Here is a 26,414-nt window from a genome sequence, read left to right as displayed (position 1 = left end):
GTGTGTGTGTGTGTGTGTGTGTGTGTGTGCGATGCATGTCTCTTCAGAAGGAACATAAACATGACAACAGATTGAGTTATTTGAAATTCTCTTCAAATGTATTTAAGTTCTGTAAATACATTTGTATATATATATATATATATATACACACACACACACACATCAGAACAGAAAAAGTAACAAGCCATTTATTACAACCATGTTAAATATTGTATTCAAAAGGAAATGACAGGAGACGGGAGGGAGGAAAGCAAAAAATAAATAAACTTCAATGGGAAACAAACAAGTTGAACAATTCAACCAGCACTGTGTAATTACAACAAAACCAGCACTGTGTAATTACAACAAAACCAGCACTGTGTAATTACAACCAGCACTGTGTAATTACAACAAAACCAGCACTGTGTAATTACAACCAGCACTGTGTAATTACAACCAACACTGTGTAATTACAACCAACACTGTGTAATTACAACCAGCACTGTGTAATTACAACCAGCACTGTGTAATTACAACCAACACTGTGTAATTACAACCAGCACTGTGTAATTACAACCAGCACTGTGTAATTACAACCAGCACTGTGTAATTACAACCAGCACTGTGTAATTACAACCAACACTGTGTAATTACAACCAGCACTGTGTAATTACAACCAGCACTGTGTAATTACAACAAAACCAGCACTGTGTAATTACAACCAGCACTGTGTAATTACAACCAACACTGTGTAATTACAACCAACACTGTGTAATTACAACAAAACCAGCACTGTGTAATTACAACCAGCACTGTGTAATTACAACCAGCACTGTGTAATTACAACCAGCACTGTGTAATTACAACCAGCACTGTGTAATTACAACCAACACTGTGTAATTACAACAAAACCAGCACTGTGTAATTACAACCAGCACTGTGTAATTACAACCAGCACTGTGTAATTACAACCAGCACTGTGTAATTACAACCAACACTGTGTAATTACAACCAGCACTGTGTAATTACAACCAACACTGTGTAATTACAACAAAACCAGCACTGTGTAATTACAACCAACACTGTGTAATTACAACAAAACCAGCACTGTGTAATTACAACCAACACTGTGTAATTACAACCAACACTGTGTAATTACAACCAACACTGTGTAATTACAACCAGCACTGTGTAATTACAACAAAACCAGCACTGTGTAATTACAACCAACACTGTGTAATTACAACAAAACCAGCACTGTGTAATTACAACCAGCACTGTGTAATTACAACAAAACCAGCACTGTGTAATTACAACCAACACTGTGTAATTACAACAAAACCAGCACTGTGTAATTACAACAAAACCAGCACTGTGTAATTACAACCAACACTGTGTAATTACAACAAAACCAGCACTGTGTAATTACAACAAAACCAGCCAGAATCTCAAGGCCAATAAATACTATAAACAATAACAATACAATAAAGTACAAACACTTCTCAAATGATCACAGGACGTCTCTTTTTAAAGTATTGCTTTCACATAAACACACGCACGCTGGCGCACAGACACACACACACACACACACAGGAATGACTCTCGCTCTGCACATGCAGTGCTTACGTACTGATCCTCTGTGAACCAATATGAACTCTTCCTATGTTAGTGTAAAACACCAGGCCATCACCTGGTTCCAACTAACACACCCACTGACTCTCAAGGAAAATAAAACAATATTTAGACAAGAACAATAATCATATGATGTCTAAAGTATATGTTTAAAAGTGTGACTATAATATGACTCCCTTCTACTGGCTTTAAGGGGGGGGGGGGGGCTAGAAACACAGACAGAGAGTGAGGGGCAGAGAGAGAGACAGAAATGTAGTGTTGATCGAGTGTTTATTGGTCAGTTCGGGGTAAAGGACAGTGTTGATTGATAGGTCAGTTTAGAGAAACGGAGAGTGTTGATTGGTCAGTTCAGAGAAACAGAGAGTTTTGTTGGGTCAGTTCAGGGGTAAAGGAGAGGCCAGCAGTGACAGCTGCATGATGATGAGATGTGCGTATACCCAAAATGCAATGGGAGTGTTTACAGGTCTTCTGCCATGCAGCAGCCTCTAAACAAGTTCTCTATGTTTGTCAGTGTGTGTGTGTGTGTGCAGGTCTTCCTCCCTGCAGCCTGGTGTAAACTAACAGTTTATCTCTCTTCTGCTCTGCCTGTGGCCACCGCAGCCCCTCTCAGCCGACATTAACTCACAGCAGCCCTGAGCTGAGCTGACACACACACAGATTACAAATATGGTTTTGTCTGTTGGATCACAGGGATTTCGGTGGGTCACAAACCAACTGGGAACCACGGCCACAGAGAGACAGTCTCACATCTTCAGGGGACAGGGTGACAGGGTGACAGACAGGTCACATACTGTATTAAAAACAGTCTCAGGAATGAAGCGTGGAACGTGTTAGTTGATGGCATCATCTTTCTTCCTGTCCCTCTAGTTTGAATGCTTATCCCCCAAGTTCCTCTAACATCAATTCCTTCCAGAGAGGTCCCAGTCAGAGGAGGATGGACTTAAACGCAACACACAGATGATCTAACGTTCCACCGATGGCACAGGGAAACACACAACTGGCCAATTAAATCTCTTCACACATAAAATGACAACATCTCACATAAACATAACCCCAAGCCACCAATCAGAGTCTTTCCCCTACACCTGTGGTCCAATCAGGTGGGCTCGCTCCATTCTGGGACCCCTCCCCTGACATGTGTGTGAAGGGTGTGGTAGTGAGGAGGAGATGGGGAGGAGGGGTAGCGGTGGTACTCTCTGAGGGGTGGGCTGGGATGTTGGGGTGTCTGGTGTGGTCTGGAGCTCTGGGTCTGGCCGCGAGAGAGAGAGTCCCCCAGAGGAGGAGAGCCTTGGTGGGCTATGGAGCTCAGCTGAGCGTTCCGGGGACTGGAGGAGTAGGGCTGGTGGGGGAAGGTTGTGTAGGGGTCAGTAGGGGTCATGGGGGCCATGGGAGGAGTCAATGGGCAGCTGTAGGACCAGGATGTACAGCTGAGGTTGTCCAGTCTGGGCTCTGAGCCAGCAAACATACACGCCTGCCGCTGCCCCACCTCTGACCTGTATGGGGAGTCAGAGAGACCAGGGGGAGGGACGGAGGGAGGGAGAGGGGGATGAGGGTAAGCAGACGGCTGATAGTAAGACTCGTCGTTGCTGGGAGAACTGTCGATGTAGGGCTTCCTGTACTGGTGATTCTCTGCTGTAGGACAGCTATCATCCGCTGTGGGGAGAGAGAGGGGGGGGTGTAAGATTGAGTAACACACTATAAAGGGGACTGGTCTTCCACTAGCAACGACGATCATAGAAACAAATCACTCCAGAGACAAAGAGGCAATACAAACTGCTCCAGTGTTTAGAGTGACAGTAATCGTACAAATGCAGCGTAGCTTACCTTTTCTCTTGTTGCAGTGGTACACCTGCATGTGTTCGTGTGTGTCTGGTTGGGGGAGGGTGTAGGGGGATGGAGGAGGGATGAGGAGGTCCTGGGTGGTGCTGCTCACCCCATTCTCACAGGAATAGGGGTGCAAACCCAACCCCCTCGCTTCCCCCCCAAACGGACTCCCACTAGGACACACCCTCTGACGCACTGAGCTACGAGGAACCACCGGATACTCCTTACTGAGAGAGAGAGAGAGAAAGAGAGAGAGAGATTTATACCATTTGCAACACATTTTGAAATCATCTTTTAGTCCAAGCACAGTAATGAGACAGGCCTCCAGTACTAAGAAAACTAAACCACCACCCACTGGGCAAACACTGGTTAAATCAACCTTCAATGTCATTTATCAATGTATTATGACGTGGAATCAATGTGGAAAATACATTGGATTTGAAAAAAGTCATCAACCAGTATTGTTTTTATCTCATTTCAACCAGCATTATACACATTGGAATTAGGGTAAAACTTCAACTTAAATATATTGACATAACCTGACTAACAGGTTGTTACATCAATCTAATTTCAAAATAATCATCAGAAATATGTATACATTTAAATTGCCTTTGACCTCGTTTCAATGATAGTAAAATGGTATGTTTGAATAAACATCATTGTTTCAACGGTTAAGCTATCAACCTAAATAAAGAGGTATATTGAAATAAAATGTAAAGCCTGAACAGTGACTCTTTAAATGGTATATGAGGGGTAATGCACTTGATAACAAGTCTACCATCCAGATGCCTACCTCTATGTACCCTATGTACCCTGCTTAGCCTTGGAAACAAGCTCGTTTCAGCTGAGCTGTCGTTTCAACACATTTAGACAATCCGCTTCCATACTCATTTCCGTAGACTACCTAAATAACATTGAATAGTTGAAAGTAACTCCTCTAACCTTCCTTACGCAATCTGTGTGTGAAAGTAAATTCGGAGTGAGGTTGCATTTATGTAGACTACATTGACATCTGATTTTCCCAACAAAGGACACCGTCATTTCTACATGTAGGTAGGTATACTATCATTTATCCATGGTTGATTGGATCTTTGAAAGTTTAGAAGTAGTTATCATTAACCCTATATGGATGCCAAATTCATGATATTAATAATACACTTTTATTGATGTGCCATCTGTTATTCAGGTTAAGTCAATGTATTTAAGTTGAAGCTTTACCCTAATTTCAATGTTTATAATGCTGGTTGAAATTAGATGAAAACAGTGCTGGTTGATGACTTTTTTCAAATCCAAATGTATTTTCCACATTGATTCCACGTCACAATACGTTGACAAATTACATTGGAACTACGTTGATTCAACCAGTGTGTGCCCAGTGAGCAGATATATGAATATATTTTAGGCAAACAGTCTAATTAACGTAGATTTGAAAATATTGTCTAAGCTGCTTGCCAAAATATTACACAATAATTGACTTCCACCTGTTCTTCCATATACTGTATATTTCCATACTTGTGATTCAAAAACCTCAATTACACACTCAGTATTCCTTTCTTTTTGTAGTCTCCCTCCCAGTTTGATCATTATTTTTCTATTATAGACGTGCATGTTATGATGTAATTTTACTCTCTCCCTCTCTTGAACACTGGCCTCTCAGTGGTATGTAGGGGACATTGGTCTGTGGCTCTCTACCTCTCACCCTGCTGTTACACACACACACACACACACACACACACACACACTGCTGAAAGATAATATGCTACTCTAAAAATAAACTCTCATCCGCATGCCACTTCAGATACTCTCCCTCATCTCTCTCTCTGCTCTCATCGTCTCTCTCAATCTCTCTAACACCCCAGTCCATTCCCTCTCTTATTTTCACCTCCCTCAATCTACACCTAGAGCAGTACAGTGACTCCCCAGTCTTCCCTCCTCATCCCCTCTCCTCCTCCTCCCTTCTCCTAAGTTTACTGTCGATTTCTGAGAGGACACTTACTCAAACCGCCTCACACAATATGCACAAAATAGACTGTCCTTTCCAGACAGGCTGGAGCAAAAGTCAGAGAGAGAGAGAGAGAGAGAGAGAGAGAGAGGGGGGGAGGGAGAGAGAGAGAGTCTGTACTCACCCCTGTATCTTAGCCATGCGGTGCAGCTCCATGTCATCACTGCCTCTGAAGCCCTTAGCGAATGGGTTGTTCTCTATCTTCAGCTGGGTGATCTGAGAAGGGACACAACACACTGCCTTAGATCACCAAACACCCTGCCCCGCCCTTTGTGTTACTGTGCTGATCCATGAGACACTAAATGTTGAATCTGGACCTGAACAGTTGCTAGATTCTGAAACGCAACATGGACATTCCACAGACACTGATCATGTTCTGAAAGTATTCATTTTGAACCAGCAGAATAGCAGTGTAAACTGTTTAAAGATGGAATCCGCATTAGGAGAAACAGCGCCGCTGTCGGCCCCAGCACCTTTGTTATTGTTTTATGGACAAAACAGAGGTGAGGGGAAAAGAACTAAACAATGTTTGCTGTAATTTCTTTGTTGTTGTAATATCCCAAAATGAACGAAGCAGTTTCACCAAGGATTCCAGCTTTAAAGTCCTTAAGTCAAATATAGTTGTTCTAGGAACATTTGGGGTGAAAAATATATATTTTCATTGACAATGACACGGCGGGAAACTTGCCGTTGGTTTGTGTTTTTCTTTTTAGGCGTGGTGATGTGTTTATCACAGTTCACGTGGGCTTTCACTATGGAGCGATATAAATGCCAACAGAAATTGAATTTTGAATTTGTGTTCAGGAATTCAATTTGCATTCAATAGTTTAGAATTTTGTATTGTACATAATTTGAACTTGTATTTCATGTGTTTCAGTGTGTGTGTGTGTGTGCGCGCGCGCGTGCGTGTGTGTGTGAGAGGACAGAGAGAGAGAGAAACTACAGGTAACTGCCAAAATACAGCGCATTCGGGAAGTCTTCGGACCCCTTGACTTTTTCCAGATTTTGTTACGTTACAGCCTTATTCTAAAATGTATTAAATAAAACAATGTCCTCATTAACCAACACACAATACCCCATAAGGACAAAGCAAAAACACGTTTAAAAAACTAATAAACAGAAATACCTTATTTACATAAGTATTCAGACCCTTTGCTATAAGACTTGAAATTGAGCTCAGGTGCATCCTGTTTCCACCTTTGGCAGCGATTACAGACTCAAGTCTTCTTGGGTATGACGCTACAAGCTTGGCACCCAAAATACAGGTGTGCCAAGCTTGTAGCGTCATACCCAAGAAGACTTGAGTCTGTAATCACTGCCAAAGGTGCTTCAACAAAGTACTAAGTAAAGGGTCTGAATAGTTATGTAAATGTGATATTTCGTTTTTGTATTTGTAATCAATTTGCAAAAAAATCTAAAACCTCTTTTTGCTTTGTCATTATGGGGTATTGTGTGTAGATTGATGAGATATATATATATTTTTAATCCATTTTAGAATAAGGCTGTAACGTAACAAAATGGGGAAAAAAGTGAAGGGGTCTAAATACTTTCCGAATGCACTGTAAAGGAAACACCAACATAAACTGTCTTATTAATAGGGTGTTGGACCACCACGAGCCGCCAGAACAGCTTCAATGCACCTTGGTGTAGATTCTACAAGTGTCTGGAACTCTATTGGACGGATGCAACACCTTTCTTTAATGAGAAATTCTATCATTTGGTGTTTTGTTGATGGTGGTGGAAAACGCTGTCTCCATAAACTCCCATAAGTGTTCAATTGGGTTGAGATCTGGTGACTGAGACACACACACACACACCATTTAAACCCCCTATGGTCCTTTGAGAGTCCTCATTCAAAGTCACTGAGATCTCTTCTTCTAGCCATGGTAGCCAGAAATAATGGGCAACTGGGCATTTTTATACATGACTCTAAGCATGATGGGATGTTAATTGCATAATCAACTCAGGAACCACACCTGTGTGAAAGCATCTGCTTTCAATAAACTTTGTATCTCTCATTTACTCAAGTGTTTCCTTTATTTTGGCAGTTACCTGTATGTGTGTGAGAGTGATTTCTCTATGGCGCTGAAACCATAACATATATGATCAAAGGAAAGGAACAGGTCAGAGCTGCCCTGTGATGCGTAAACACTGGGATGTAATCAAACTGGACATGTTGAGTTGAGAACAGTGATCGCGGGGGAAAATGCACTGATTCACATGGCTAACACAAATCTATATACCCATAAGACAACTCTGGCCTGTACAACAGGACCTGGACAATTTAACTGTACCTATGCCAAAATAATCCAGAAATATCTGATCAAATAAGATGAACAAAAATGTGACTTAAAAAAATTAAATAATAATCCTAAATTATTTTGCGTGTTCAGTGTTTCGGTACCTTGTGGTTCTGGTATGATGTCACGGCGATGAAGGCGGTCTCTGAGAACACATGCGTGCAGAAGGCAGTGTTCTTGGAACCAAACCTGTTGTATTCGTCTGCTTTGACGATATGGAGGCGGGGCTGGTATTTATGCATGGAGTTTAATATGATCTGCAATACAACAAAAACAAATACATTAAACCAATGTTCTAACTCCATCCCACTTGTAGACGGATATATTCAATAGGCCTTTCCATAAATTTGCCCTTGTGTCTGGACGCATGCTATGCTGAAGCTAAATTGTTTATTTCCAAATGCTTGTCTTTATGTACCAATGCACTGTGCATATGTTTGTCGTGTCAGTGATTTTGTTCCCTCTCTGGTAGCCATGCTCTGTGTGTAATAGTAAAGTATTAACAGATAATAGGCCTAGCAGAAAGCAGATAATAGTGTGTGTGTGCGTGCGTGTGCGTTCATCGAGAGGCCTAATCCTAATTGGTGTGACGGTCCCACCAGGCATGGATGAGCTAATGACCCTTAACATACCTAACATCATTATTGAGGTTACCACTGTTCTAACAGAACCACAGCAGACAGCAGCACTATCCCTTCACACACACACACACACACACACACACACACACACACACACACACACACACACACACAAAACACACACACACACACACACACACACACACACACACACACACACAGGTAGAGAGGTTGAGGACTAACGTGTCCGAAGGGGTCCAGATGGTTGTTGGTGAGTTTGAGTTTCTGGAAGGAGACAAGCTGACGTGTCCAGTGGCTTCCGGTGGCCGGAGAGTCAGGATGGACATACAACCTGCCTGGCATGGCCGGCTCCGCCTTCCCCGTCACAGACCTGACACACACACACACACACACACACAATTCACACATTGACAACTCAACCAAATATCAATCACAATTGGATGCTAATGTGAGAGTCAGTTGGCCCTGGTCTGACCCAGCCCTGCCCTTTTACCTGCACCTCATACTGTGTGTCTCTCTCTCTCTCTCTCGCTCGCAAAAACACACACACGCACACACACACACACACACACACACACACACACACACACACACACACACACACTAACCTGGCCATGCTATTTACTGTGTTCGTCGTGCTGTCACACTGGCATAGGAGACACATAGATCTGACACGCCATGGTGCACCGCTGGCTGTATGTATTATTATTACTAGACCAACATCCTCCTCACGCTTCAACTGCTTTTATTACAAAGAGACTCCGCTGGCCCCTGTCTGTTACATCAGGATATGTTCATACCAATACAGGTGGTAATCAGAGCGATGAGGTACAAGCAAATTCCAACCATGTGAACATGTTTCCAAAAACATGCGCCACTGCCCATGTGAAATCCATAGATTAGGGCCAAATTAATTCATTTAAATTGACTGATCTCCTTATATGAACTGTAACTCAGTAAAATTGTTAATTGTTGCATGTTTATATTTCTGTTCAGTATATTTAAAACATGCAAAATGTTCTGGTTTGTTTCATAGTATTTGGGTCAATTTCATTTAAATTCCAGTCAATTCAGAAAGTAAACCAAATTCCAATTCCACATTTTCCTTATTGAAAAGCGTTGACGACAATTGGAATTTCAGTGTACTTCCTGAATTGACTGGAATTGAGACGGAATTGATCCCAACCTTGCCACTTTAATGACAATAGCCTATGACGTGTGTGCGTGTTGTTGTCATGTGTATGACTCCTTAAATTGGAATTTGTCAGAGAAGAATGCCCTCCAACTGGCAACAACTGGACCGAGTTAGCAAACATGTTCACTGAAGCTATTCCACTTCTGTCAAATATGGCAGGGAAATGACAGAGCACCGCTGATATTTACAAACAAATAATCTACCCATGCATAACAACATTCACATTAGGCATTAACATAGTCCCTTGTCTAAACATATGACTGAAAATGGAGCGCCCATCTTCTATTGTATCAGATGAATGACGTGTCCTTAAGGGTGCCACGGGGCTCCGTCATGTGACCAGGGAGAGGAGACTTACGCAGCACGAGAGGGTTTACGCCGCATTCACGTCATGTTGGAAACCTGGGACCTCCTAGTTAAAATGAGCGTAAGTTATTTGAGTAGAGTTTCATATTGGTTGTATCTGATACTTCCCAAGAGCGAAACTCGGGTAAGAGCTTTCTACAACGAGTAAGCAAGTTGGAAATGTCTGAGTTTATGGGTTTACGACATCTCCCCTGCAGCCTGGTGCTGACCTCAGTGAAACCTAGCCTTTAATCTGCCCGCCACATGAACCCATGGTACTGAGGCTGAACCAGCAGTCAGGGGCAGGAGGTGTGATGCGCGGGCAGCAGGCATACACAAGAAACTAGGCCACAGAGCACCGAGCGGGACCATGATGTCACGGCAGCGTGTAAGCAGGCCTAAACATCCACATCCCTGCTCTGTGTTATGTTTCTTTCTCTATAATGCTGTTAAAATATATTCCGTTTTACTATTTATTTTTAGCAGCACAAAACACATAGCGTAGGCGATTTAAATATACAACGTTTTGATATATAACTAGCTTACCATTTATTGTCCGCAAACTTGTAGCGGTGGTCATCCGCTGGCACGATATCCATGAGGAGGATGTACTTGGCTTTAGGGTTGAGGCCCGTAACCTTCACCTTGTAGCAGGGGAACATCCGCCTGGCGAGACAGCAACACCACAGACAGTCAGGATCATAGCAATATCAGTAGCCTATCACAAAGGCATAGCAGCCATTGCTGCAGTTGTGAGCAAAACGCGAAACAAAACGAGAAACATCTAAACAATTTACGGAGTGGCTGCGGTTCCGGATTTTCTGGAGGCCCAATTTGCTCTGGCTAAAGATACTGAGATTTCTGCCCTCCTAACAAAATATGAAGCTGCTGCCCACTGCTCTGCTGCCGCTTCCCCCTCCTTAATCGGCAATGAACGACTGTCTGGTGTAGCCTACAACCTTCATGTTGTACACAAAGGATATGGTCGACATGTTCTCTCTATTGAATTCCATGCCTCAGTAGGATATTAAGCATAAGCATGATTTCATGTTTTTTTTTTTTCAGGAGGGGAGTTAAGCTACATGCAGCTATTTACATGTCGAACACAAAAGACATGATCAACATGTTCGTACAAACTCCAGTCAAAACTCAAGTGGGGAGTTGCATGCAGCTATCTAGGCAGCATATCAAACACAAGCAAGACACAGTCACAGTCCAATTAGCGATTTAAAGTACTTTTCAATCATCATTGTAAACATTGGCTAAGCAGGAGGCAGACAGGCAGTCAAAGTAGCAGTGTTTTTTTCAGCAACTCTGGCTAGTGGCTACCGTATGACAATTACAAAGGTTAGCCTCCATCAGAACACAAAAAGCAGATTGTTTTTGCTCCAATGCAATGTGTAGGGACTGCGTCCCTCTTGTACAACTGCAATATCCAACACAACAGACAGATATGGTTGTAGGCAGTCTTCATAAATCACTGCAGGGTTTTTATTTCAACTGTTCAGAAGTATGAGGCAGAAACATAGCCCACTGGGCACACCACGCCACTTCAATGTGGAAATGTGGGTAATATTTGGTTGAGGTGTTGATCAATGAGATTTCAACCTTTATTCACCCACTCAAAAAGACAGCCAGAAGTTTGTTGAATTCCCAATGTGTCATCACTATGCTTTCAACACTTCTAAAATCACAGCCAAATTCCAATGGAAAAACAATGTCAGATTTTTGGTTTAGTATTCATCTACATGTGTTATCGCTGCACTTTCAACCATTTAAAAGCACAACAAAGTTCAAATGGGAATACAATGTCAGATATTTTGAATATGTATCTCATAGCACAACCAAATGACCTGGATTGCAGTTGAGATTACATTAAAAGCGCATAGTGCAAGTGATCAATGCTGTTCGAGATTCTGTGCAGGTTATTATAGCAATTGCAAAGATCTCCACAGACCTGCAACCTTTGCATGCTATCTTGATCATGCACGCTTTCTAAGATTACATAAAAATAAATGTATAGTTACATTAGGCTAAGCTCAAAATGTGGCCATTTTAAGGTTGAATAAATACTGTCACATTAGTTTCTAAAATAGCTTTAGGCTATTGACAACGCAACCAAATATCAATATTTAAAGGATATTGAATGCTTGGATAGTTTCATCTGAGCCACAGCCTTAATCCTATTCTTTAAAGTCAACGCAACCAAATATCAACATTTGAATCTTTTGTGCCACTGATTTAGACTGGTTTTAATTCCAGTTTGTCTACAAATTACTAATTGATCAATTGGATTCACATCTCCATCTCAACAAAGAATCAAAGTTAAAGAACATGACTAAATCAAATCTAACTTCATTTAAAGTGTATTTCAAATTTGATTTGATTTAGTACTATTGTTTAACTTAGATTTTTGGTTGAGATGCAGAAGTGAATCCAACATATCAATTAGTAATTTGTAGACAAACTGGAATTAGACTAAATCAGTGGCACAGATGGAACTAACCAAGCAGAAGATACATCTCCTTCAAATGTTGATATTTGGTTACGTTGGCACAATTAAATTTCCAGATTGTCTACAAATGAATAATTGATATAGACGTCTCCACCTCAACCAAAAATCGAAGTTAAATAATAGGATTAAATCTAATCTAATCAAACTTTAAATGCACTTTAAATAAAGTTTGATTTAGTCCGATTCTTTAGCCTTGATTTTTGGTTAAGATGGAGACTTGAATCCAATGATTAATTTGAAGATTACATTTGAAATCAACCAAAGCTTGAAACCCTAGGCCTACACAGTGCCTATATAGGGCCTTATTCACACCCCTTTACTTTTTCCACATTTGGTTGTTTTACAGCCTGTATTTAAAATGGATTAACCTTTCTTTAGATGCTATGTCACACACAATACCCCATAATGTCGTAGTGGAATTACGTTTTTAGACATTTTTACAAATAAATAAAATGAACAGCTGAAATGTCTTTAGTCAATACGTATGTAACAGTATAGCATCAGTCCCTCTCCTCGCCCCTACCTGGGCTCGAACCAGGGACTCTCTGCACACATCAACAACTGCCTACCACGAAGCATCGTTACCCATCGCTCCACAAAAACAACTACTTTAAGGTCTCAGAGCGAGTGACGTCACAGATTGAAACAGTATTAGCGCGCACCCCGCTAACTAGCTAGCCATTTCACATCAGTTACACGTATTCAACCCCTTTGTTATGGCAAGCAAAAATAACTTCAGGAGTAAAAATGTGCTTAAGTCAGATAAATTGCATGAACCAACTCTGTGTGCAATAATGTTGTTTAACATGATTTTTTCACACTTTGGATGGTGTATTAATACACCCAGTTACTTCAAAAATACAGGTGTCCTTTCTAACTCAGTTAACGGAGAGGAAGGAAACCACTCAGGGATTTCACCATGAGGCCAATGGTGATTTTACAGAGTAAAATGGCTGTGATAGGAGAAAACTGAGTATGGATCACTGACAGTGTAGTTACTCCACAATACTAACCTACATGTATTTTGGAATATACAAATATTACAAAACATGCATCTTGTTTGCAATAAGGCACTAAAGTAATACTGCACAAAATGTGGAAAATGAATACTCTCTTTGTCCTAAATACAAAGCATTATGTTTGGGGCAAATCCAACACATCACTGAGAACCAGTCTTATATTTTCAAACGTGGTGGTGGCTGCACCATGTTATGGGTATGCTTGTCATCGGCAAGGGCTAGGGAGTTTTTTAGGATGAAAAGAAATGCAATAGAGCTAAGCACAGGAAAAGTCCTAAAGGTTTAGTCTGCTTTCCAACAGACACTGGGAGACAAATCCACTTTTCAGCAGGAAAATAACCTAAAATACAAGGCCAAATATACACTGGAGTTATTTACCAAGATGGCATTGAATGTTCCCGAGTAGCCTAGTTACATTTTTGACTTAAATCGGCTGAAACATATATGGCAAGACTTGAAAATGGCTGTCCAGCAACAATCAACTTGACAGAGCTTGAAGAATTTCTTCAAAAATAAATGGGCAAATATTGTACAATCCAGGTTTGCAAAGCTCTTAAGAGACCCAGAAAGACTCCCAGCTGTAATTGCTGCCAAAGGTGATTCTAACATGGATTGACTCAGGGGGTTGAATACTTATCTAATCAAAATATATTAGTGTTTTATTTAAGGAATCTTCCACTTTGACATTAGATTATTTTGTGTAGATCGTTGACAAAAAAAAGGACAATTTAATCACACTTTGTGTATAGAAAAAGTTGAGGGGTATGAATACTTTGAGGGCACTGTATGTATTGTAAATTTTTTGTTGAACCCTGGGTTGAATTGAAACATAGCTCTAGATGACTTCGCAAATGCTATATAGGCCTAAATAGTATCATTGATGATCTCTAAAGTATGGTTACATTTAATTTGCTCTGTTAAACCTACCCTTTGGAATGACTTTGATAGGTATAGTGAATTTTGTTATTAAGAGACCTCTCAATAGCCATTCTCACGATAGTACATTGGTATTAGTCAGTGATAAATATCAAAGCTAAGCAGGGCTTGGTTAAAACTCTGGATGGGAGACCAAATTAATAGCTCTAGATAGAACAACTCTCCAGTAGGAAGTGGTGCTCAGCCTATAGTTTTTTTTCTGATGGTGGATATACAGTGAGCTCCAAAAGGGACCAAAAGTACTGGGACAAATTAACTTATATGTTTGTGTATTAAAGTAGTCATGCCTCTAACTTTCTCACTCATCAATATTCACGATTCATTCAGGATTATCCGTCATCACGGTAGCATCCACATTAATGTAGAAGTATTTTGAATCATATTCTTACTTACAATAAAAGTGAGTAAAAAAATTACACAATACATTATTTACTGTTCATTTCTATTGGGCACAAAATAGTCTGAAACACAACCAAAACAAACAGCAAATGCATCCAACAAGTTTGTAGAGTCACACACTTGATGGAATCATTGCGTGCTAGGAATATGGGACTAAATATTAAACTTTTGACTACCTTAATACACATAAGTGAATATGTCCCAATACTTTTGGTCCACTAAAATTGGGCGACTATGTACAAAAAGTGCTGTACTTTCTAAATGGTTCACCCGATATGGATGAACATTTCCTAAAATTAAAGCTGACAGTCTGTACTTTAACCTCATCGTCATTGTATCATTTCAAATCCAAAGTGCTGGAGCACAGTGCCAAAACAACAAAGATTTGTCACAGTCCCAATACACAGCAAATTGGCCAACTATGATTTTTCAGTGTAAAAATGTTCCTGTTGATTCAGGAGTTAAACTCACTCTGTAAGAGTGAAATTAACCCTAAGTGGTGTAAAAGAACCCCCAGCGTTGGTGTTAATAACCAGAGTTATTTTGTACAGTGTGGAGAGTAAAACAGTCCCATCAAAACCCTGCTTATCATTATCCTATTTCCAAGCATTCTCTACTGCAGGTAGATTTTTTAGGATTGTTTTTAATATCTGTGTTTTTGCTTTTGGTTTTGATTGATTGATTAATCTTATGCTACACAAAGATAAATAACATACATTTTTCTAAACTAATACAATCAATTAGTTTGATTTATTATACCTGTTACTGAAATGGTTGTTCCAGTTTAAATGGTTTAGGTAGTCTTCTTATCAACTTTCCTAACCCTGAAAGTCATTCTGAATGCAGGTTGTGGGTGATTAAAAATTCCAGCTGTTGGATATCCTAACTCTGATTGGATTCCAATAGGAATTACACATCACTTTGCAAGCCAGCATAATGTGACTTGCAGGCCTGACGTGGCCTGTAAACCAGGAGTATCCTAACACCACATCAAAGTAAGGCCTTATGATATATGTATTGTATTGTCATAGAGTTTAGTTTTAATGATCACATTTGACTAGGTACTCACTTGGTGAATGCCACAGGCCTTTAAAATGAAATCATTCAATAACCATGTCTCTGTCAGTAACAAATACAGTCATGGGTGGAAACTCTATAATTCACTCAAAAAGAAAAGGCACCCGGGACATATGCAAATTAGGCTTTACACCCTAGTGTTAAAACAACACCTAAAAAGTATTTACTGTAACACTAGAGGTGTTCATTTCTTACACAGAAAGTGTAACAGCATCAGCACTAAGCAAAGTGAGTCCAGTTTACTCTAAATGAAGTGTTATGTTTTACGCTGTAGGTGCATATTACTCTACAGTAGAGCTGTGCAAACACCACAACCAAGTTCATTTGAACACTTTAAGTGTTGAATTGGGAACACTGTAACAGAGTTAAATCTTTAACGCTTTCAAAAGTGTTATTTTAACACCGGGACTCATATGTTCACTGAAATTAGTGTACGTTTAACACTTTCAGAGTTAAATGTATTCCATTGATATTGCTGTATACTTTTGGAGCTCACTGTAAATTGAAGCTCCAAAGCTGTTTCAAAGGTACATAGTCAACATATTTTAAACAAGTTTGTCTATGTGTTGAAGATAACGTTGTTTCAAAGGTACAAATTCAACATATTTCGTACAAGTTTGTCTATGTTGAAAACTGGTTACAATGATGACATAATCCCGTGGTTGAAATTTCACCTTCCAAACAACCATTGATGACTTTTTTTTCAAATCCTATGTATTTTCACGTTCATTCCACGTCACAATACATTGATAAGTTACTAGCTACGTTGATTGAACCAACCAGTTTGTGCCCAGTGGGAGGATACATCATCTTGGTTCGATCAGAAGAGGGTGAGTAAAGAGAGAAACGTGAAGGGAGGTGAAGTGTGAGCAGCAACAAAAAATGTGTGCGTAGAATAACACGTACAGGAGGTGATTTGGATGCGTAGCTTTGAGAAAGGGCTTTCCAGAGGGGTTGGGGCGAGTGCGAAACTCCATATTCATAGCCACCGCCAATCATTTATTAGGCTAATGAGAAAATTATGTTACGTGAAAATGTGTACCCGGCCATTAGTCTACTTGTTATAGGCCTAATTATAAATACAAACGTTACAAACATTAGCCCTAATCACAAAAATGTGACATGTTTAACAGGTCTAGGTCTTGTGGACACATGTTTATTTACCCTAAATGTTCAGTGTTAATTAACGGAAGCTCAAAAAACCTATAGCCTAAGCCTAACGTAAAAAGAGAGAAAACAATATTTACTAGTTTATCAGGTATAATTGTAGCCTATAATGGACACGAATTTTCCTTATCCTCTAATGCAAGAACACATAGAGCACGCATTTACCTTCCCGCTTTAGTGATAATCATCTCTGTTCCGACCTCATGGAACTTCTCCCACAGCTCGCGCTCGTGCAGGTAGACTTTTATTCCCTCCATCCCCTGAGAATAGAGAACAAATAAGATAAGATATATATATATATATATATATATATACTAAATATTTAAACCAAAGTCCCGATCCCTCCTTGAGAGAATATCCTACCGATAGGCCTACATAAACTTAATTGAACATTGTCAAAACAGTTTTTTTTAAAACAAACAAACATAAGCCTTTACAGCCTTACCAATAACAATATATTTTATTTTAATGAGACTGTTGTACTATTGGAACGGTTTGATTAAAATGACAATACGTTTGGTCCTATATTAATAACAATAACTATTGTAAGCCTATTTATTAGATGCTGCATAGGGCCACACTGTTAAATAGGCTACTGAATGTTTCAAATTTATAAGAAAACCCCGATATTTTCACTAACGGAGTTTGACACAGATTTAACCAGAGAGTCAGTCAGTGTTGCTCTGGGCATGTTCTAGGTAACCAACCGACTGTTTAGAAACCAAATCTAGGTCATATTCAGCTCCCGCGTTCCTAAAATTGGCTATTTGTTTCTGCTTTGAAATTAAATGCGCTACTTCGCCAACTTTAGTTTTTATATTGGGGGAATAATCGTTTAAATTAGTGGCCTATATTATTCCGAGTATTTTCATTTGCTCTCTTCAATAGGCTATGGGCCTACTATAGACTATTAACCTAATTACATTATTTTCAATCATTACTTTACCACTTCGCTTTAGAAGAGAAAATCATGCATAAATCGTGATCACCCACAATTTAAAAAAATATACAAGTGCATCGTTTTCATGTTTTGAAAAATGTTACATTTACACACACACACACACACACACACACACACACACACACACACGGGAAGTTACCTGCTGTGTGCACGTGGTCTCCGGTGACGGTGGAGAGCTGGAGCTAGTGTGATTCTCCGGTTTGTTCTCTTTCGGTGAGTCCGTGTCTGTGTCCATGCGCTCTGGGATGACGAACGGGTCCCCGCCGTTAGCCATGACACACACTACAGTACCTGACACCAAGGGACACACTGACGGGATAGACACAACACACACACACACACTATTATCTGATAGGCCTAAAATACAGTATGTTAATACTTTATTATTAACCTATTAGGCCTGGGATAACAGAGCTGATAATAATGACTTGAATTCAATATACACCTCAGTCTCATATCACAGAAAATATGACCAAATTCTAACTATATTACAAAATAAGCTGTGTTGTGCATTTGAAAACATCTTGGGCCTAAAGAAATAAGCTCATGCATAAATGGTCTAGATAATCAAATGAAACAAATTAGAAAAAATAAGCATAATTAAAATGTATATTTAAATAAACATTTAAGTGTCTATTTAGATAGTCATCTGCAACATATAGTCTTGTTAAATATCAGCAGGCTTTATCTATTATTAATCTATTATTTAAAATTGTGTTCTGGCTATATCACAGCGTGTGCATATTTAACGTGTAATAATAACAATAATCATCATCATCATAATAATCGAATAACAGTCATAATTAATAATAAGATAACAATAATAGGAATAGGCTTAGTGATCATAATAATGTATGTAGCATATCGTTACTAATAACGCGTAACAATATCCTACTAGTGATTAAATATGCTATTAGTAAGCTAATAGATAGACGGTTATATAAGGATGCTATTTTATTATACGCTGTGAATGATCAGGGCCCACTGGTAAAACATTCTTTTGTTTTCTATAAATTATTGACAATAAAATGTACCGTGACACTAAATCCAAACAGTGTTTCTAGACGAGCTAAGAGAGGTCCAGTTTGGCTTATTGTTGGTCAAATCCCGGACTGCACCTCTCACTGTACCAGACCTGGCCTCAAATACATGCGTATTTACTAGGCCTATTTGTTATTTAAATACTTATTTTCTGTGTATTTGAGTATTTTCTAATAATGTGGCCAAATCAGCTACTTATATTGGAATTATTTGAAAGTATACGCAAGTAAATTCATGTAAATAGCCAAAACTACAGTATTTTGAAATAGGATACTTGTTTCCATTATTTCAAATACCCCTTGGACCAAACAGACCTTGGTTAAAATGCATGGAGTATTTCAATATTTGTATTTGAAAATACACTTGTCTGTGTATTTGAGTATTTTCAAATACTTTCCAAGTGTTTCCAAAAACATTCCAATATTCAAATAGCCTACTTATATTTTCAAAGAAAAATTATCAAAATACTTACTTCGAAATGTCTTTAGGCTATTTCAATTACTTTCAAAGAATTTGAACCCAGGTCTGCATTCTACATCAACTCTGGAGCGGAACAGCGAAGACATAGAGACAGCCGTCTAAAGCCAAGACGCTGAGACTAAACAACACTACATCCAGCCGCACACATTCACTTAAACACTCCTCACACACTCTTCGGGTCTGTGTACCTCATGCGCTGTTCTGTTTCGGTCCTGGAGACCACAGTTCCACGGTCATCCTGGTGTGTGTGTTTGTTAGATCAGTGTCCAGAGTCGCTGTGTCACCTAATCCGAAATTCTCCAAACACGCAGACCCACAGAGTTCAACGAATTAAATTGAACACTCCGTCAGACCTCCGTCAGTAACGTAGTATTACGGTGAATAATCACACTGGACGAAGGTTAGGCTATATACGTTTAGTATTTTAAAACTGGATTGTACCATACGTCTGGATGAATTTCCCTATGACTCTGACCGTTGACGGTTGCCGAAGCCAGCCTGGTCCACCAGAGACCCCCAGTCTTTTCCCGCCTTCCCCACTCCTGTCCCTCTATCTCCATGCAGCAGTGTCTATAGTGTGCGGAGCTGGAGCTCGGTTTGACCCTCAAATCAGGAATTACCCATTTCAAGGCACCCCCTACGCTTTTCAGCCCCCACCCCCATCGTACCCTCGCGTCATAGCCAGTTACTGAAATAATGTAGACCTATAAGATTGCTCTCCCTCCCTCCCTCCCTCCCACCCCCCACCCCCCTCTCGCTCAGACACAGAGAGCGCAGTGGCCTTGTCATTCATGCTAACAAAGATGCTATGAATCTGAATCTGAGAGAGTGACAGAGACAGAGAGCTTCAGCAACAGTGGCCTTGTCATTCATGCTAATAAAGATGCTATGAATCTGAGAGACAGACAGACCGAGAGATGGAGAGAGAGAGATTAATTCATTCCCTGCATGGCCAGGGATTATTTTGAGAAAATGGAGGTCGGTTTATGAGGATTTGGTTTGATGTAAAGAGCATGAAGGTACTATAATCCCTATTTAAGAGAGGAGCAACATTTTCTGTAAATACATGCATGCATGATCTCAGGATATAAATACTATAATAAACTGGGTGGTCTGAACCCTGAATACTAATTGGCTGACAGCTGTGGTATCAGACCATATACCACGGGGATAACAAAATATTTGTTTTTCCTGCTAATTACGTTGGTAATCAGTTTATAATAGCAATAAGGCACCTCGGGAGGTTGTGGTATATGGCCAATATAGCACTGCTAAGGGGTGTGTCCAGGCACTCCGCTTTGCGTCGTGTGTATAATGGCCATATACCACACCACCTCAGGCCTTATTGCTTAATTAGACTCTTTCCCTTTCTTATATAATAGCTAGGATAACCTACATGTATATTATCTCAAAGGCTACCATCCTTCACACAGCATTTCACTGCAGGGCGCTGCGTCTGTGTTAAGAATCGAGATAATCAACCGTCGCATCCATTACCGTGCAGCTCTTGAGCAGAGTCAACCGGAGTTGAAGGGGTCAGCATGAGGTAAACAGGCGCTCGTTTGAGCTCTGCTCTCTCCGTTTGGCGGAATATACTTGACTGTGATTTTAAAACCTCTCTGGGATATGTGGGGCGCTAGCCAACAGCCAGTGAAATTGCAGGGCGCCAAATTCAAACAACAGAAATCTCATAATTAAAATTCCTCAAACATACAAGTATTATACACCATTTTAAAGATAAACTTCTTGTTAATCCAGCCACAGTGTCTGATTTCAAAAAGGCTTTACGACAAAAGCACACCATGCGATTATGTTAGGTCAGCGCCTAGCCACAGAAAACCATACAGCCATTTTCCAAAGAAGGAGAGGTGTCACAAAAGACAGAAATAGCGTTAAAATTAATCACTAACCTTTGATGATCTTCACCAGATGGCACTTCCAGGACTCCATGTTAGACAATAAATGTGTGTTTTGTTCGATAAAGTTCATCTTTATGTCCAAAAACCTCATTTGAAATTGGCGGGTTATGTTCAGAAATGCATTGTCTCAAACAAACATCCGGTGAAAGTGCAGAGAGACACATAAAATGACAGAAATACTCATCATAAACATTGATGAAAGATACAAGTGTTTAACATACGATTAAAATAATGTCTGTGAGTATAACAGAACTCATATGGCAGGCAAAAACCTGAGAAAAATTCAACCAGGAAGTGGGAAATTTGAGGTTTGTAGATTTTTTTAAGTGATTGCCTATCCAATATACTGTGTCTATGGGGTCAGTATGCACTTCCTAAGGCTTCCACTAGATGTCAACAGTCTTTAGAATGTTGTTTCAGGCTTCTACTGTGAAAGGGGAGCGAATAAGAGCTGTTTGAACCAGGGGTCTGGCTGAAAGCCTTGAGGAGTTTATCGCGCACGGCCATGATCGCGAGCTCCGTTCCCTTTCCTTTCTAAAGACAAAGGAATTGTCCTGTTGGAATATTATTGAAGATTTGTGATAAAAACATCCTAAAGATTGATTATATACATCGTTTGACATGTTTCTACGAACTATAATGGAACTTTTTTGACTTTTCGTCTGGACTTTGTGAGTGCGCCTTGTGCATTTGGATTACTGGACTAAACGCGCGAACAAAAAGGAGGTATTTGGACATAAAGATGAACTTTATCGAACAAAACGAACAGTTATTGTCTAACATGGAGACCTGGGAGTGCCATCAGATGAAGATCATCAAAGGTAAGTGATTCATTTTAACGCTATTTCTGACTTTTGTGACACCTCTCCTTGGTTGGAAAATGTCTGTATGGTTTTCTGTGGCTAGGCGCTGACCTAACATAATCGAATGGTGTGCTTTTGCCGTAAAGCCTTTTTGAAATCTGACACAGCGGTTGCATTAAGGAGAAGTTTGTCTTTAACCTGTTTAGGATAGGGGGCAGTATTGACACGGCTGGATAAAAAACATACCCGATTTAATCTGGTTACCACTCCTACCCAGTAACTAGAATATGCATATACTTATTACATATGGATAGAAAACACCCTAAATTTTCTAAAACTGTTTGAATGGTGTCTGTGAGTATAACAGAACTCAAATGGCAGGTCAAAACCTGAGAGATTCCTTTACAGGAAGTGGCCTGTCTGACCAAAACTTGTTTTCCATCTCTATCATTTACTAAGGATCTCTGCTCTAACGTGACACTTCCCACGTCTTCCATAGGCTCTCAGAGCCCGGGAAAAAACAGAATGTCGTCATTCCAGCCCCAGGCTGAAACACATTATCGCCTTTCTCAAGTGGCCGATCAAGGGACACTGGCTTATGCGCGTGACCCCGACCGCCCCTGCCTTCGGGATTTTTTCCTCTGTTTGCCGAAAAGGAGATTCCCTGTCGGAATATTATCGCTTTTCTACGAGAAAAATGTCGTAAAAATTGATTTTAAACAGCGGTTGACATGCTTCGAAGTACGGTAATGGAATACTTAGAATTTTATTGTCACGAATTGCGCCATGCGCGCGACACTTCTTTACTATTTCGGATAGTGTCTGGAACGCACGAACAAAACGCCGCTATTCGGATATAACGATGGATTATTTTGGACCAAACCAACATTTGTTATTGAAGTAGCAGTCCTGGGTGTGTATTCTGACGAAGACAACAAAAGGTAATCAAACTTTTATAATAGTAAATATGATTATGGTGAGTGCTAAACTTGCCGGGTGTCTAAATAGCGAGCCCGTGATGCCTGGGCTATGTACTTAGAATATTGCAAAATGTGCTTTCACCAAAAAGCTATTTTAAAATCGGACATATCGAGTGCATAGAGGAGGTCTGTATCTATAATTCTTAAAATAATTGTTATGCTTTTTGTGAACGTTTATCGTGAGTAATTTAGTAAAATGTTAGCGAATTCCCGGAAGTTTGCGGGGGTATGCTAGTTCTGAACGTCACATGCTAATGTAAAAAGCTGGTTTTTGATATAAATATGAACTTGATTGAACAAAACATGCATGTATTGTATAACATAATGTCCTAGGGTTGTCATCTGATGAAGATCATCAAAGGTGAGTGCTGCATTTAGCTGTCTTCTGGGTTTTGGTGACATTATATGCTGGCTTGAAAAATGGGTGTCTGATTATTTCTGGCTTGGTACTCTGCTGACATAATCTAATGTTTTGCTTTCGTTGTAAAGCCTTTTTGAAATCGGACAGTGTGGTTAGATTAACGAGAGTCTTGTCTTTAAATGGCTGTAAAATAGTCATATGTTTGAGAAATTGAAGTAATAGGATTTTTAAGGTTTTGAAAATCGCGCCACAGGATAGCAGTGGCTGTTACGTAGGTGGGACGAATTCGTCCCGCCTAGCCTAGAGAGGTTAACCTGTTATGGCTAGGGGGCAATATTTTCACGGCCGGATAAAAAACGTACCCGATTTAATCAGATTATTACTCCTGCCCAGAAACTAGAATATGCATATAATTATTGGCTTTGGATAGAAAACACCCTAAAGTTTCTAAAACTGTTTGAATGGTGTCTGTGAGTATAACAGAACTCATATGGCAGGCAAAAACCTGAGAAGATTCCATACAGGAAGTGACCTGTCTGACAAGTTCTTGGCTCTTTTTATTGAAGACTGAGGATCTTTGCTGTAACGTGACACTTCCTACGGCTCCCATAGGCTCTCAGAACCCGGGAAAAAGCTGAATGATATCGAGGCAGCCTCTGGCTGAAACACATTATCGCCTTTGGTAAGTGGCCGATCAGAGGACAATGGGCTTAGGCGCGTGCACGAGTCGACCCCATGCTTTATTTTCTTTCGTCTTTTTACCTAAACGCAGATTCCCGGGCGGAATATTATCGCTTTTTTACGAGAAAAATTGCATAAAAATTGATTTTAAACAGCGGTTGACATGCTTCGAAGTACGGTAATGGAATATTTAGACATTTTTTGTCACGAAATGCGTCGTGCTCGTCACCCTTCTTTAACAGTTTTGGAAGCTTTAGAGTGTTTCTATCCAAATCTACATCTATGCATATTCTAGCTTCTGGGCCTGAGTAGCAGGCAGTTCACTCTGGGCACCTAATTCATCCAAGCTACTCAATACTGCCCCCTTCCCAAATAAGTTTTAATCAAATAATCAATCCACGACCACACACACACACACACACACACACACACACACACACACATATTGAAATAGGATAGGCTTGCAGCGATACAGCCTATTACAATAGTGTGAAATTAGAGCCTGGACTCATTGGTGTATGAAAATAGGTCAACATCGCGTAAATATAGCCTAATTATAACCTAATCTGATTTGCTTTTCTCACATTTTCTTGGCTACCGCTCATAGGCTACCGACGATTACTCTGTAGCCTTGACATTCTGCTTCGATAATGATCTTGTTCCTCAAAACGGTTATTTGTCACAGCAATAAACTCGTTATTACAGGATTGTCACCAGAATTTTGGCTTTTACGCATGCAGTGTCCCGAGTGCTCTAAAGCGCAAGGTTTTCAAATCCAACAATTATTTCAGAAAGTGATAACCTAGCATATAATTTAGGCTAATATTGGGAATATTAGTAAAAGGCTTGACCTCTATTTTTTATAAATCACAAATAAGAAGACAAACGCCTATAGCCAGTCGGTCATGCATGGTCTCCAAAACAGATCAGTAGTCGGTTATTTCATCAATTGTTGTATTTTACCGTGTTCAGGTGGCAGTTCCGCGCTGGGACATTTACTGTCTATTCGGTCAGTAGCCGAGGCCTAGTGTGTCAACAGTCCTCAATGGTCTCATATGAAGCAATCCATGCGTATGTGCTTCGGGGCATGCACATATGCCTAGAGCATGTGCTGTCGTGTAGTGGCATTGAGATTGTGGCTCTTGTGGAGTTGGCATTGATTTCCGTCGCTGCGTGCACCACACACGTCACTGCTCACATAACTGACCCCACTGTGAATAATCACAAAGATATAAAGTCAAACATTAGGCCTAGACTATACTGCCACCAATATGTGGCATTTCAACTGCCAGAGAAATGACTGATGGACAAAGATCAACCTTCTATTGATAACCGGGCGATGTGATGGTGTTCTGCGAATATCAGACGACAACTGTTTCTAAACTTAATGTGCAGTGGAACTCAGGCCTCTGTCTCACCCCTCTCTCCTCATGCCCTCTGACTTGTACGTGTTCTCTTTTATATTTGGGCCCTGAGAAAGAGATAGAGACCCACTAACATCTAAAATCCTAATCCTGCGCTGCGAATCAGAAACATCAGCCTCGGTGTGAGATATAAAAAAAATCTTGAAATATTTTGTGCATAATATTTAGAATTCCGTTAAACAATAGTTTCGAGATAGTTGGCCTACACTCACAGTATATTTATAGAATAGGCCTATTTCATGTTTGGTCAAGTGATGGTCGGTCGTCATTTCTGGCTGCGGTTGCATGTACAGTTGTGAACGTGTATGATTTGGATGATTCAGATGAAATAAAGTCTGATACTTTCTCAATACTTTCTGGACCGACTGTTTTAATTCATAGCTATAATTGTAGGCCTCCATGTGTAATCACATTTTGATCTAATTTCGAACAAAAACATTCATTACGAACAGCAACTGTTTGTGAGAATGTTTTGGTAGGCTATAGTTTGACATGCGTGTTGGCCCGAGGGACACGCATTTCCAATTCATCTTTTTAATAATTTATGTTTTATAAAATGTTTGTTTATGTTTCGAAAACCGTTGTTCTTTATAACTTCAATGTTACAAATATATCAGATTGTTATAAACGAATGTAGGGGACTATCACTAAATTCAAAGAGGTATCTTAAAGAAAATTAAATTAGGAATTAGGCCTAAACTTTTTTTTTATCAGCTATATTTTTAAATGTAGGTATATATATTAATGCAATGTGTTTATTTAAACAATCCCA

The 26,414-nt window shown here is 40.0% G+C and overlaps 1 protein-coding gene across 3 annotated transcripts; it reads right to left on the bottom strand.

Annotated features, from left to right (window-relative positions):
- Nucleotides 1-172: 172 nt before the first annotated feature.
- On the bottom strand, nucleotides 173-25,746 carry LOC106585003 (T-box transcription factor TBX5). 3 transcript variants are annotated; one of them, XM_014170729.2, is made up of 9 exons: nucleotides 25,182-25,746; nucleotides 18,093-18,262; nucleotides 17,158-17,252; nucleotides 10,426-10,545; nucleotides 8,562-8,709; nucleotides 7,842-7,994; nucleotides 5,562-5,653; nucleotides 3,436-3,662; nucleotides 173-3,264 (listed from the first exon to the last, which is right to left on the bottom strand). In XM_014170729.2, exons 2-9 carry the CDS (start codon nucleotides 18,225-18,227, stop codon nucleotides 2,708-2,710), a joined length of 1,527 nt encoding a protein of 508 aa, XP_014026204.1. In that variant the 5' UTR covers nucleotides 18,228-18,262; nucleotides 25,182-25,746; the 3' UTR covers nucleotides 173-2,707. The 3 variants fall into 3 exon arrangements, with proteins under 3 accessions (XP_014026204.1, XP_014026203.1, XP_014026202.1); XM_014170728.2 differs by lacking the exon at nucleotides 25,182-25,746 and adding an exon at nucleotides 19,663-20,094; XM_014170727.2 differs by lacking the exon at nucleotides 25,182-25,746 and adding an exon at nucleotides 19,467-19,653.
- Nucleotides 25,747-26,414: the final 668 nt, after the last annotated feature.

Source organism: Salmo salar, chromosome ssa24, assembly GCF_905237065.1.
Source record: "Salmo salar chromosome ssa24, Ssal_v3.1, whole genome shotgun sequence".
In the NCBI taxonomy this organism is placed as follows: domain Eukaryota; kingdom Metazoa; phylum Chordata; class Actinopteri; order Salmoniformes; family Salmonidae; genus Salmo; species Salmo salar.
Note: the sequence above shows the minus strand (reverse complement) of the source record. Positions and strands in the feature narration are given on the sequence as shown.

Excerpts from the sequence above, each read along its gene's own strand:
- LOC106585003 (XM_014170727.2), bottom strand. Across the intron at positions 10,546-17,157 it reads ATTATCACTAAAGCGGGAAG|GCGGATGTTCCCCTGCTACA; the intron begins GTAAATGCGTGC and ends CTGTCTCGCCAG. Across the intron at positions 3,265-3,435 it reads CCACTGCAACAAGAGAAAAG|CGGATGATAGCTGTCCTACA; the intron begins GTAAGCTACGCT and ends CTCTCCCCACAG.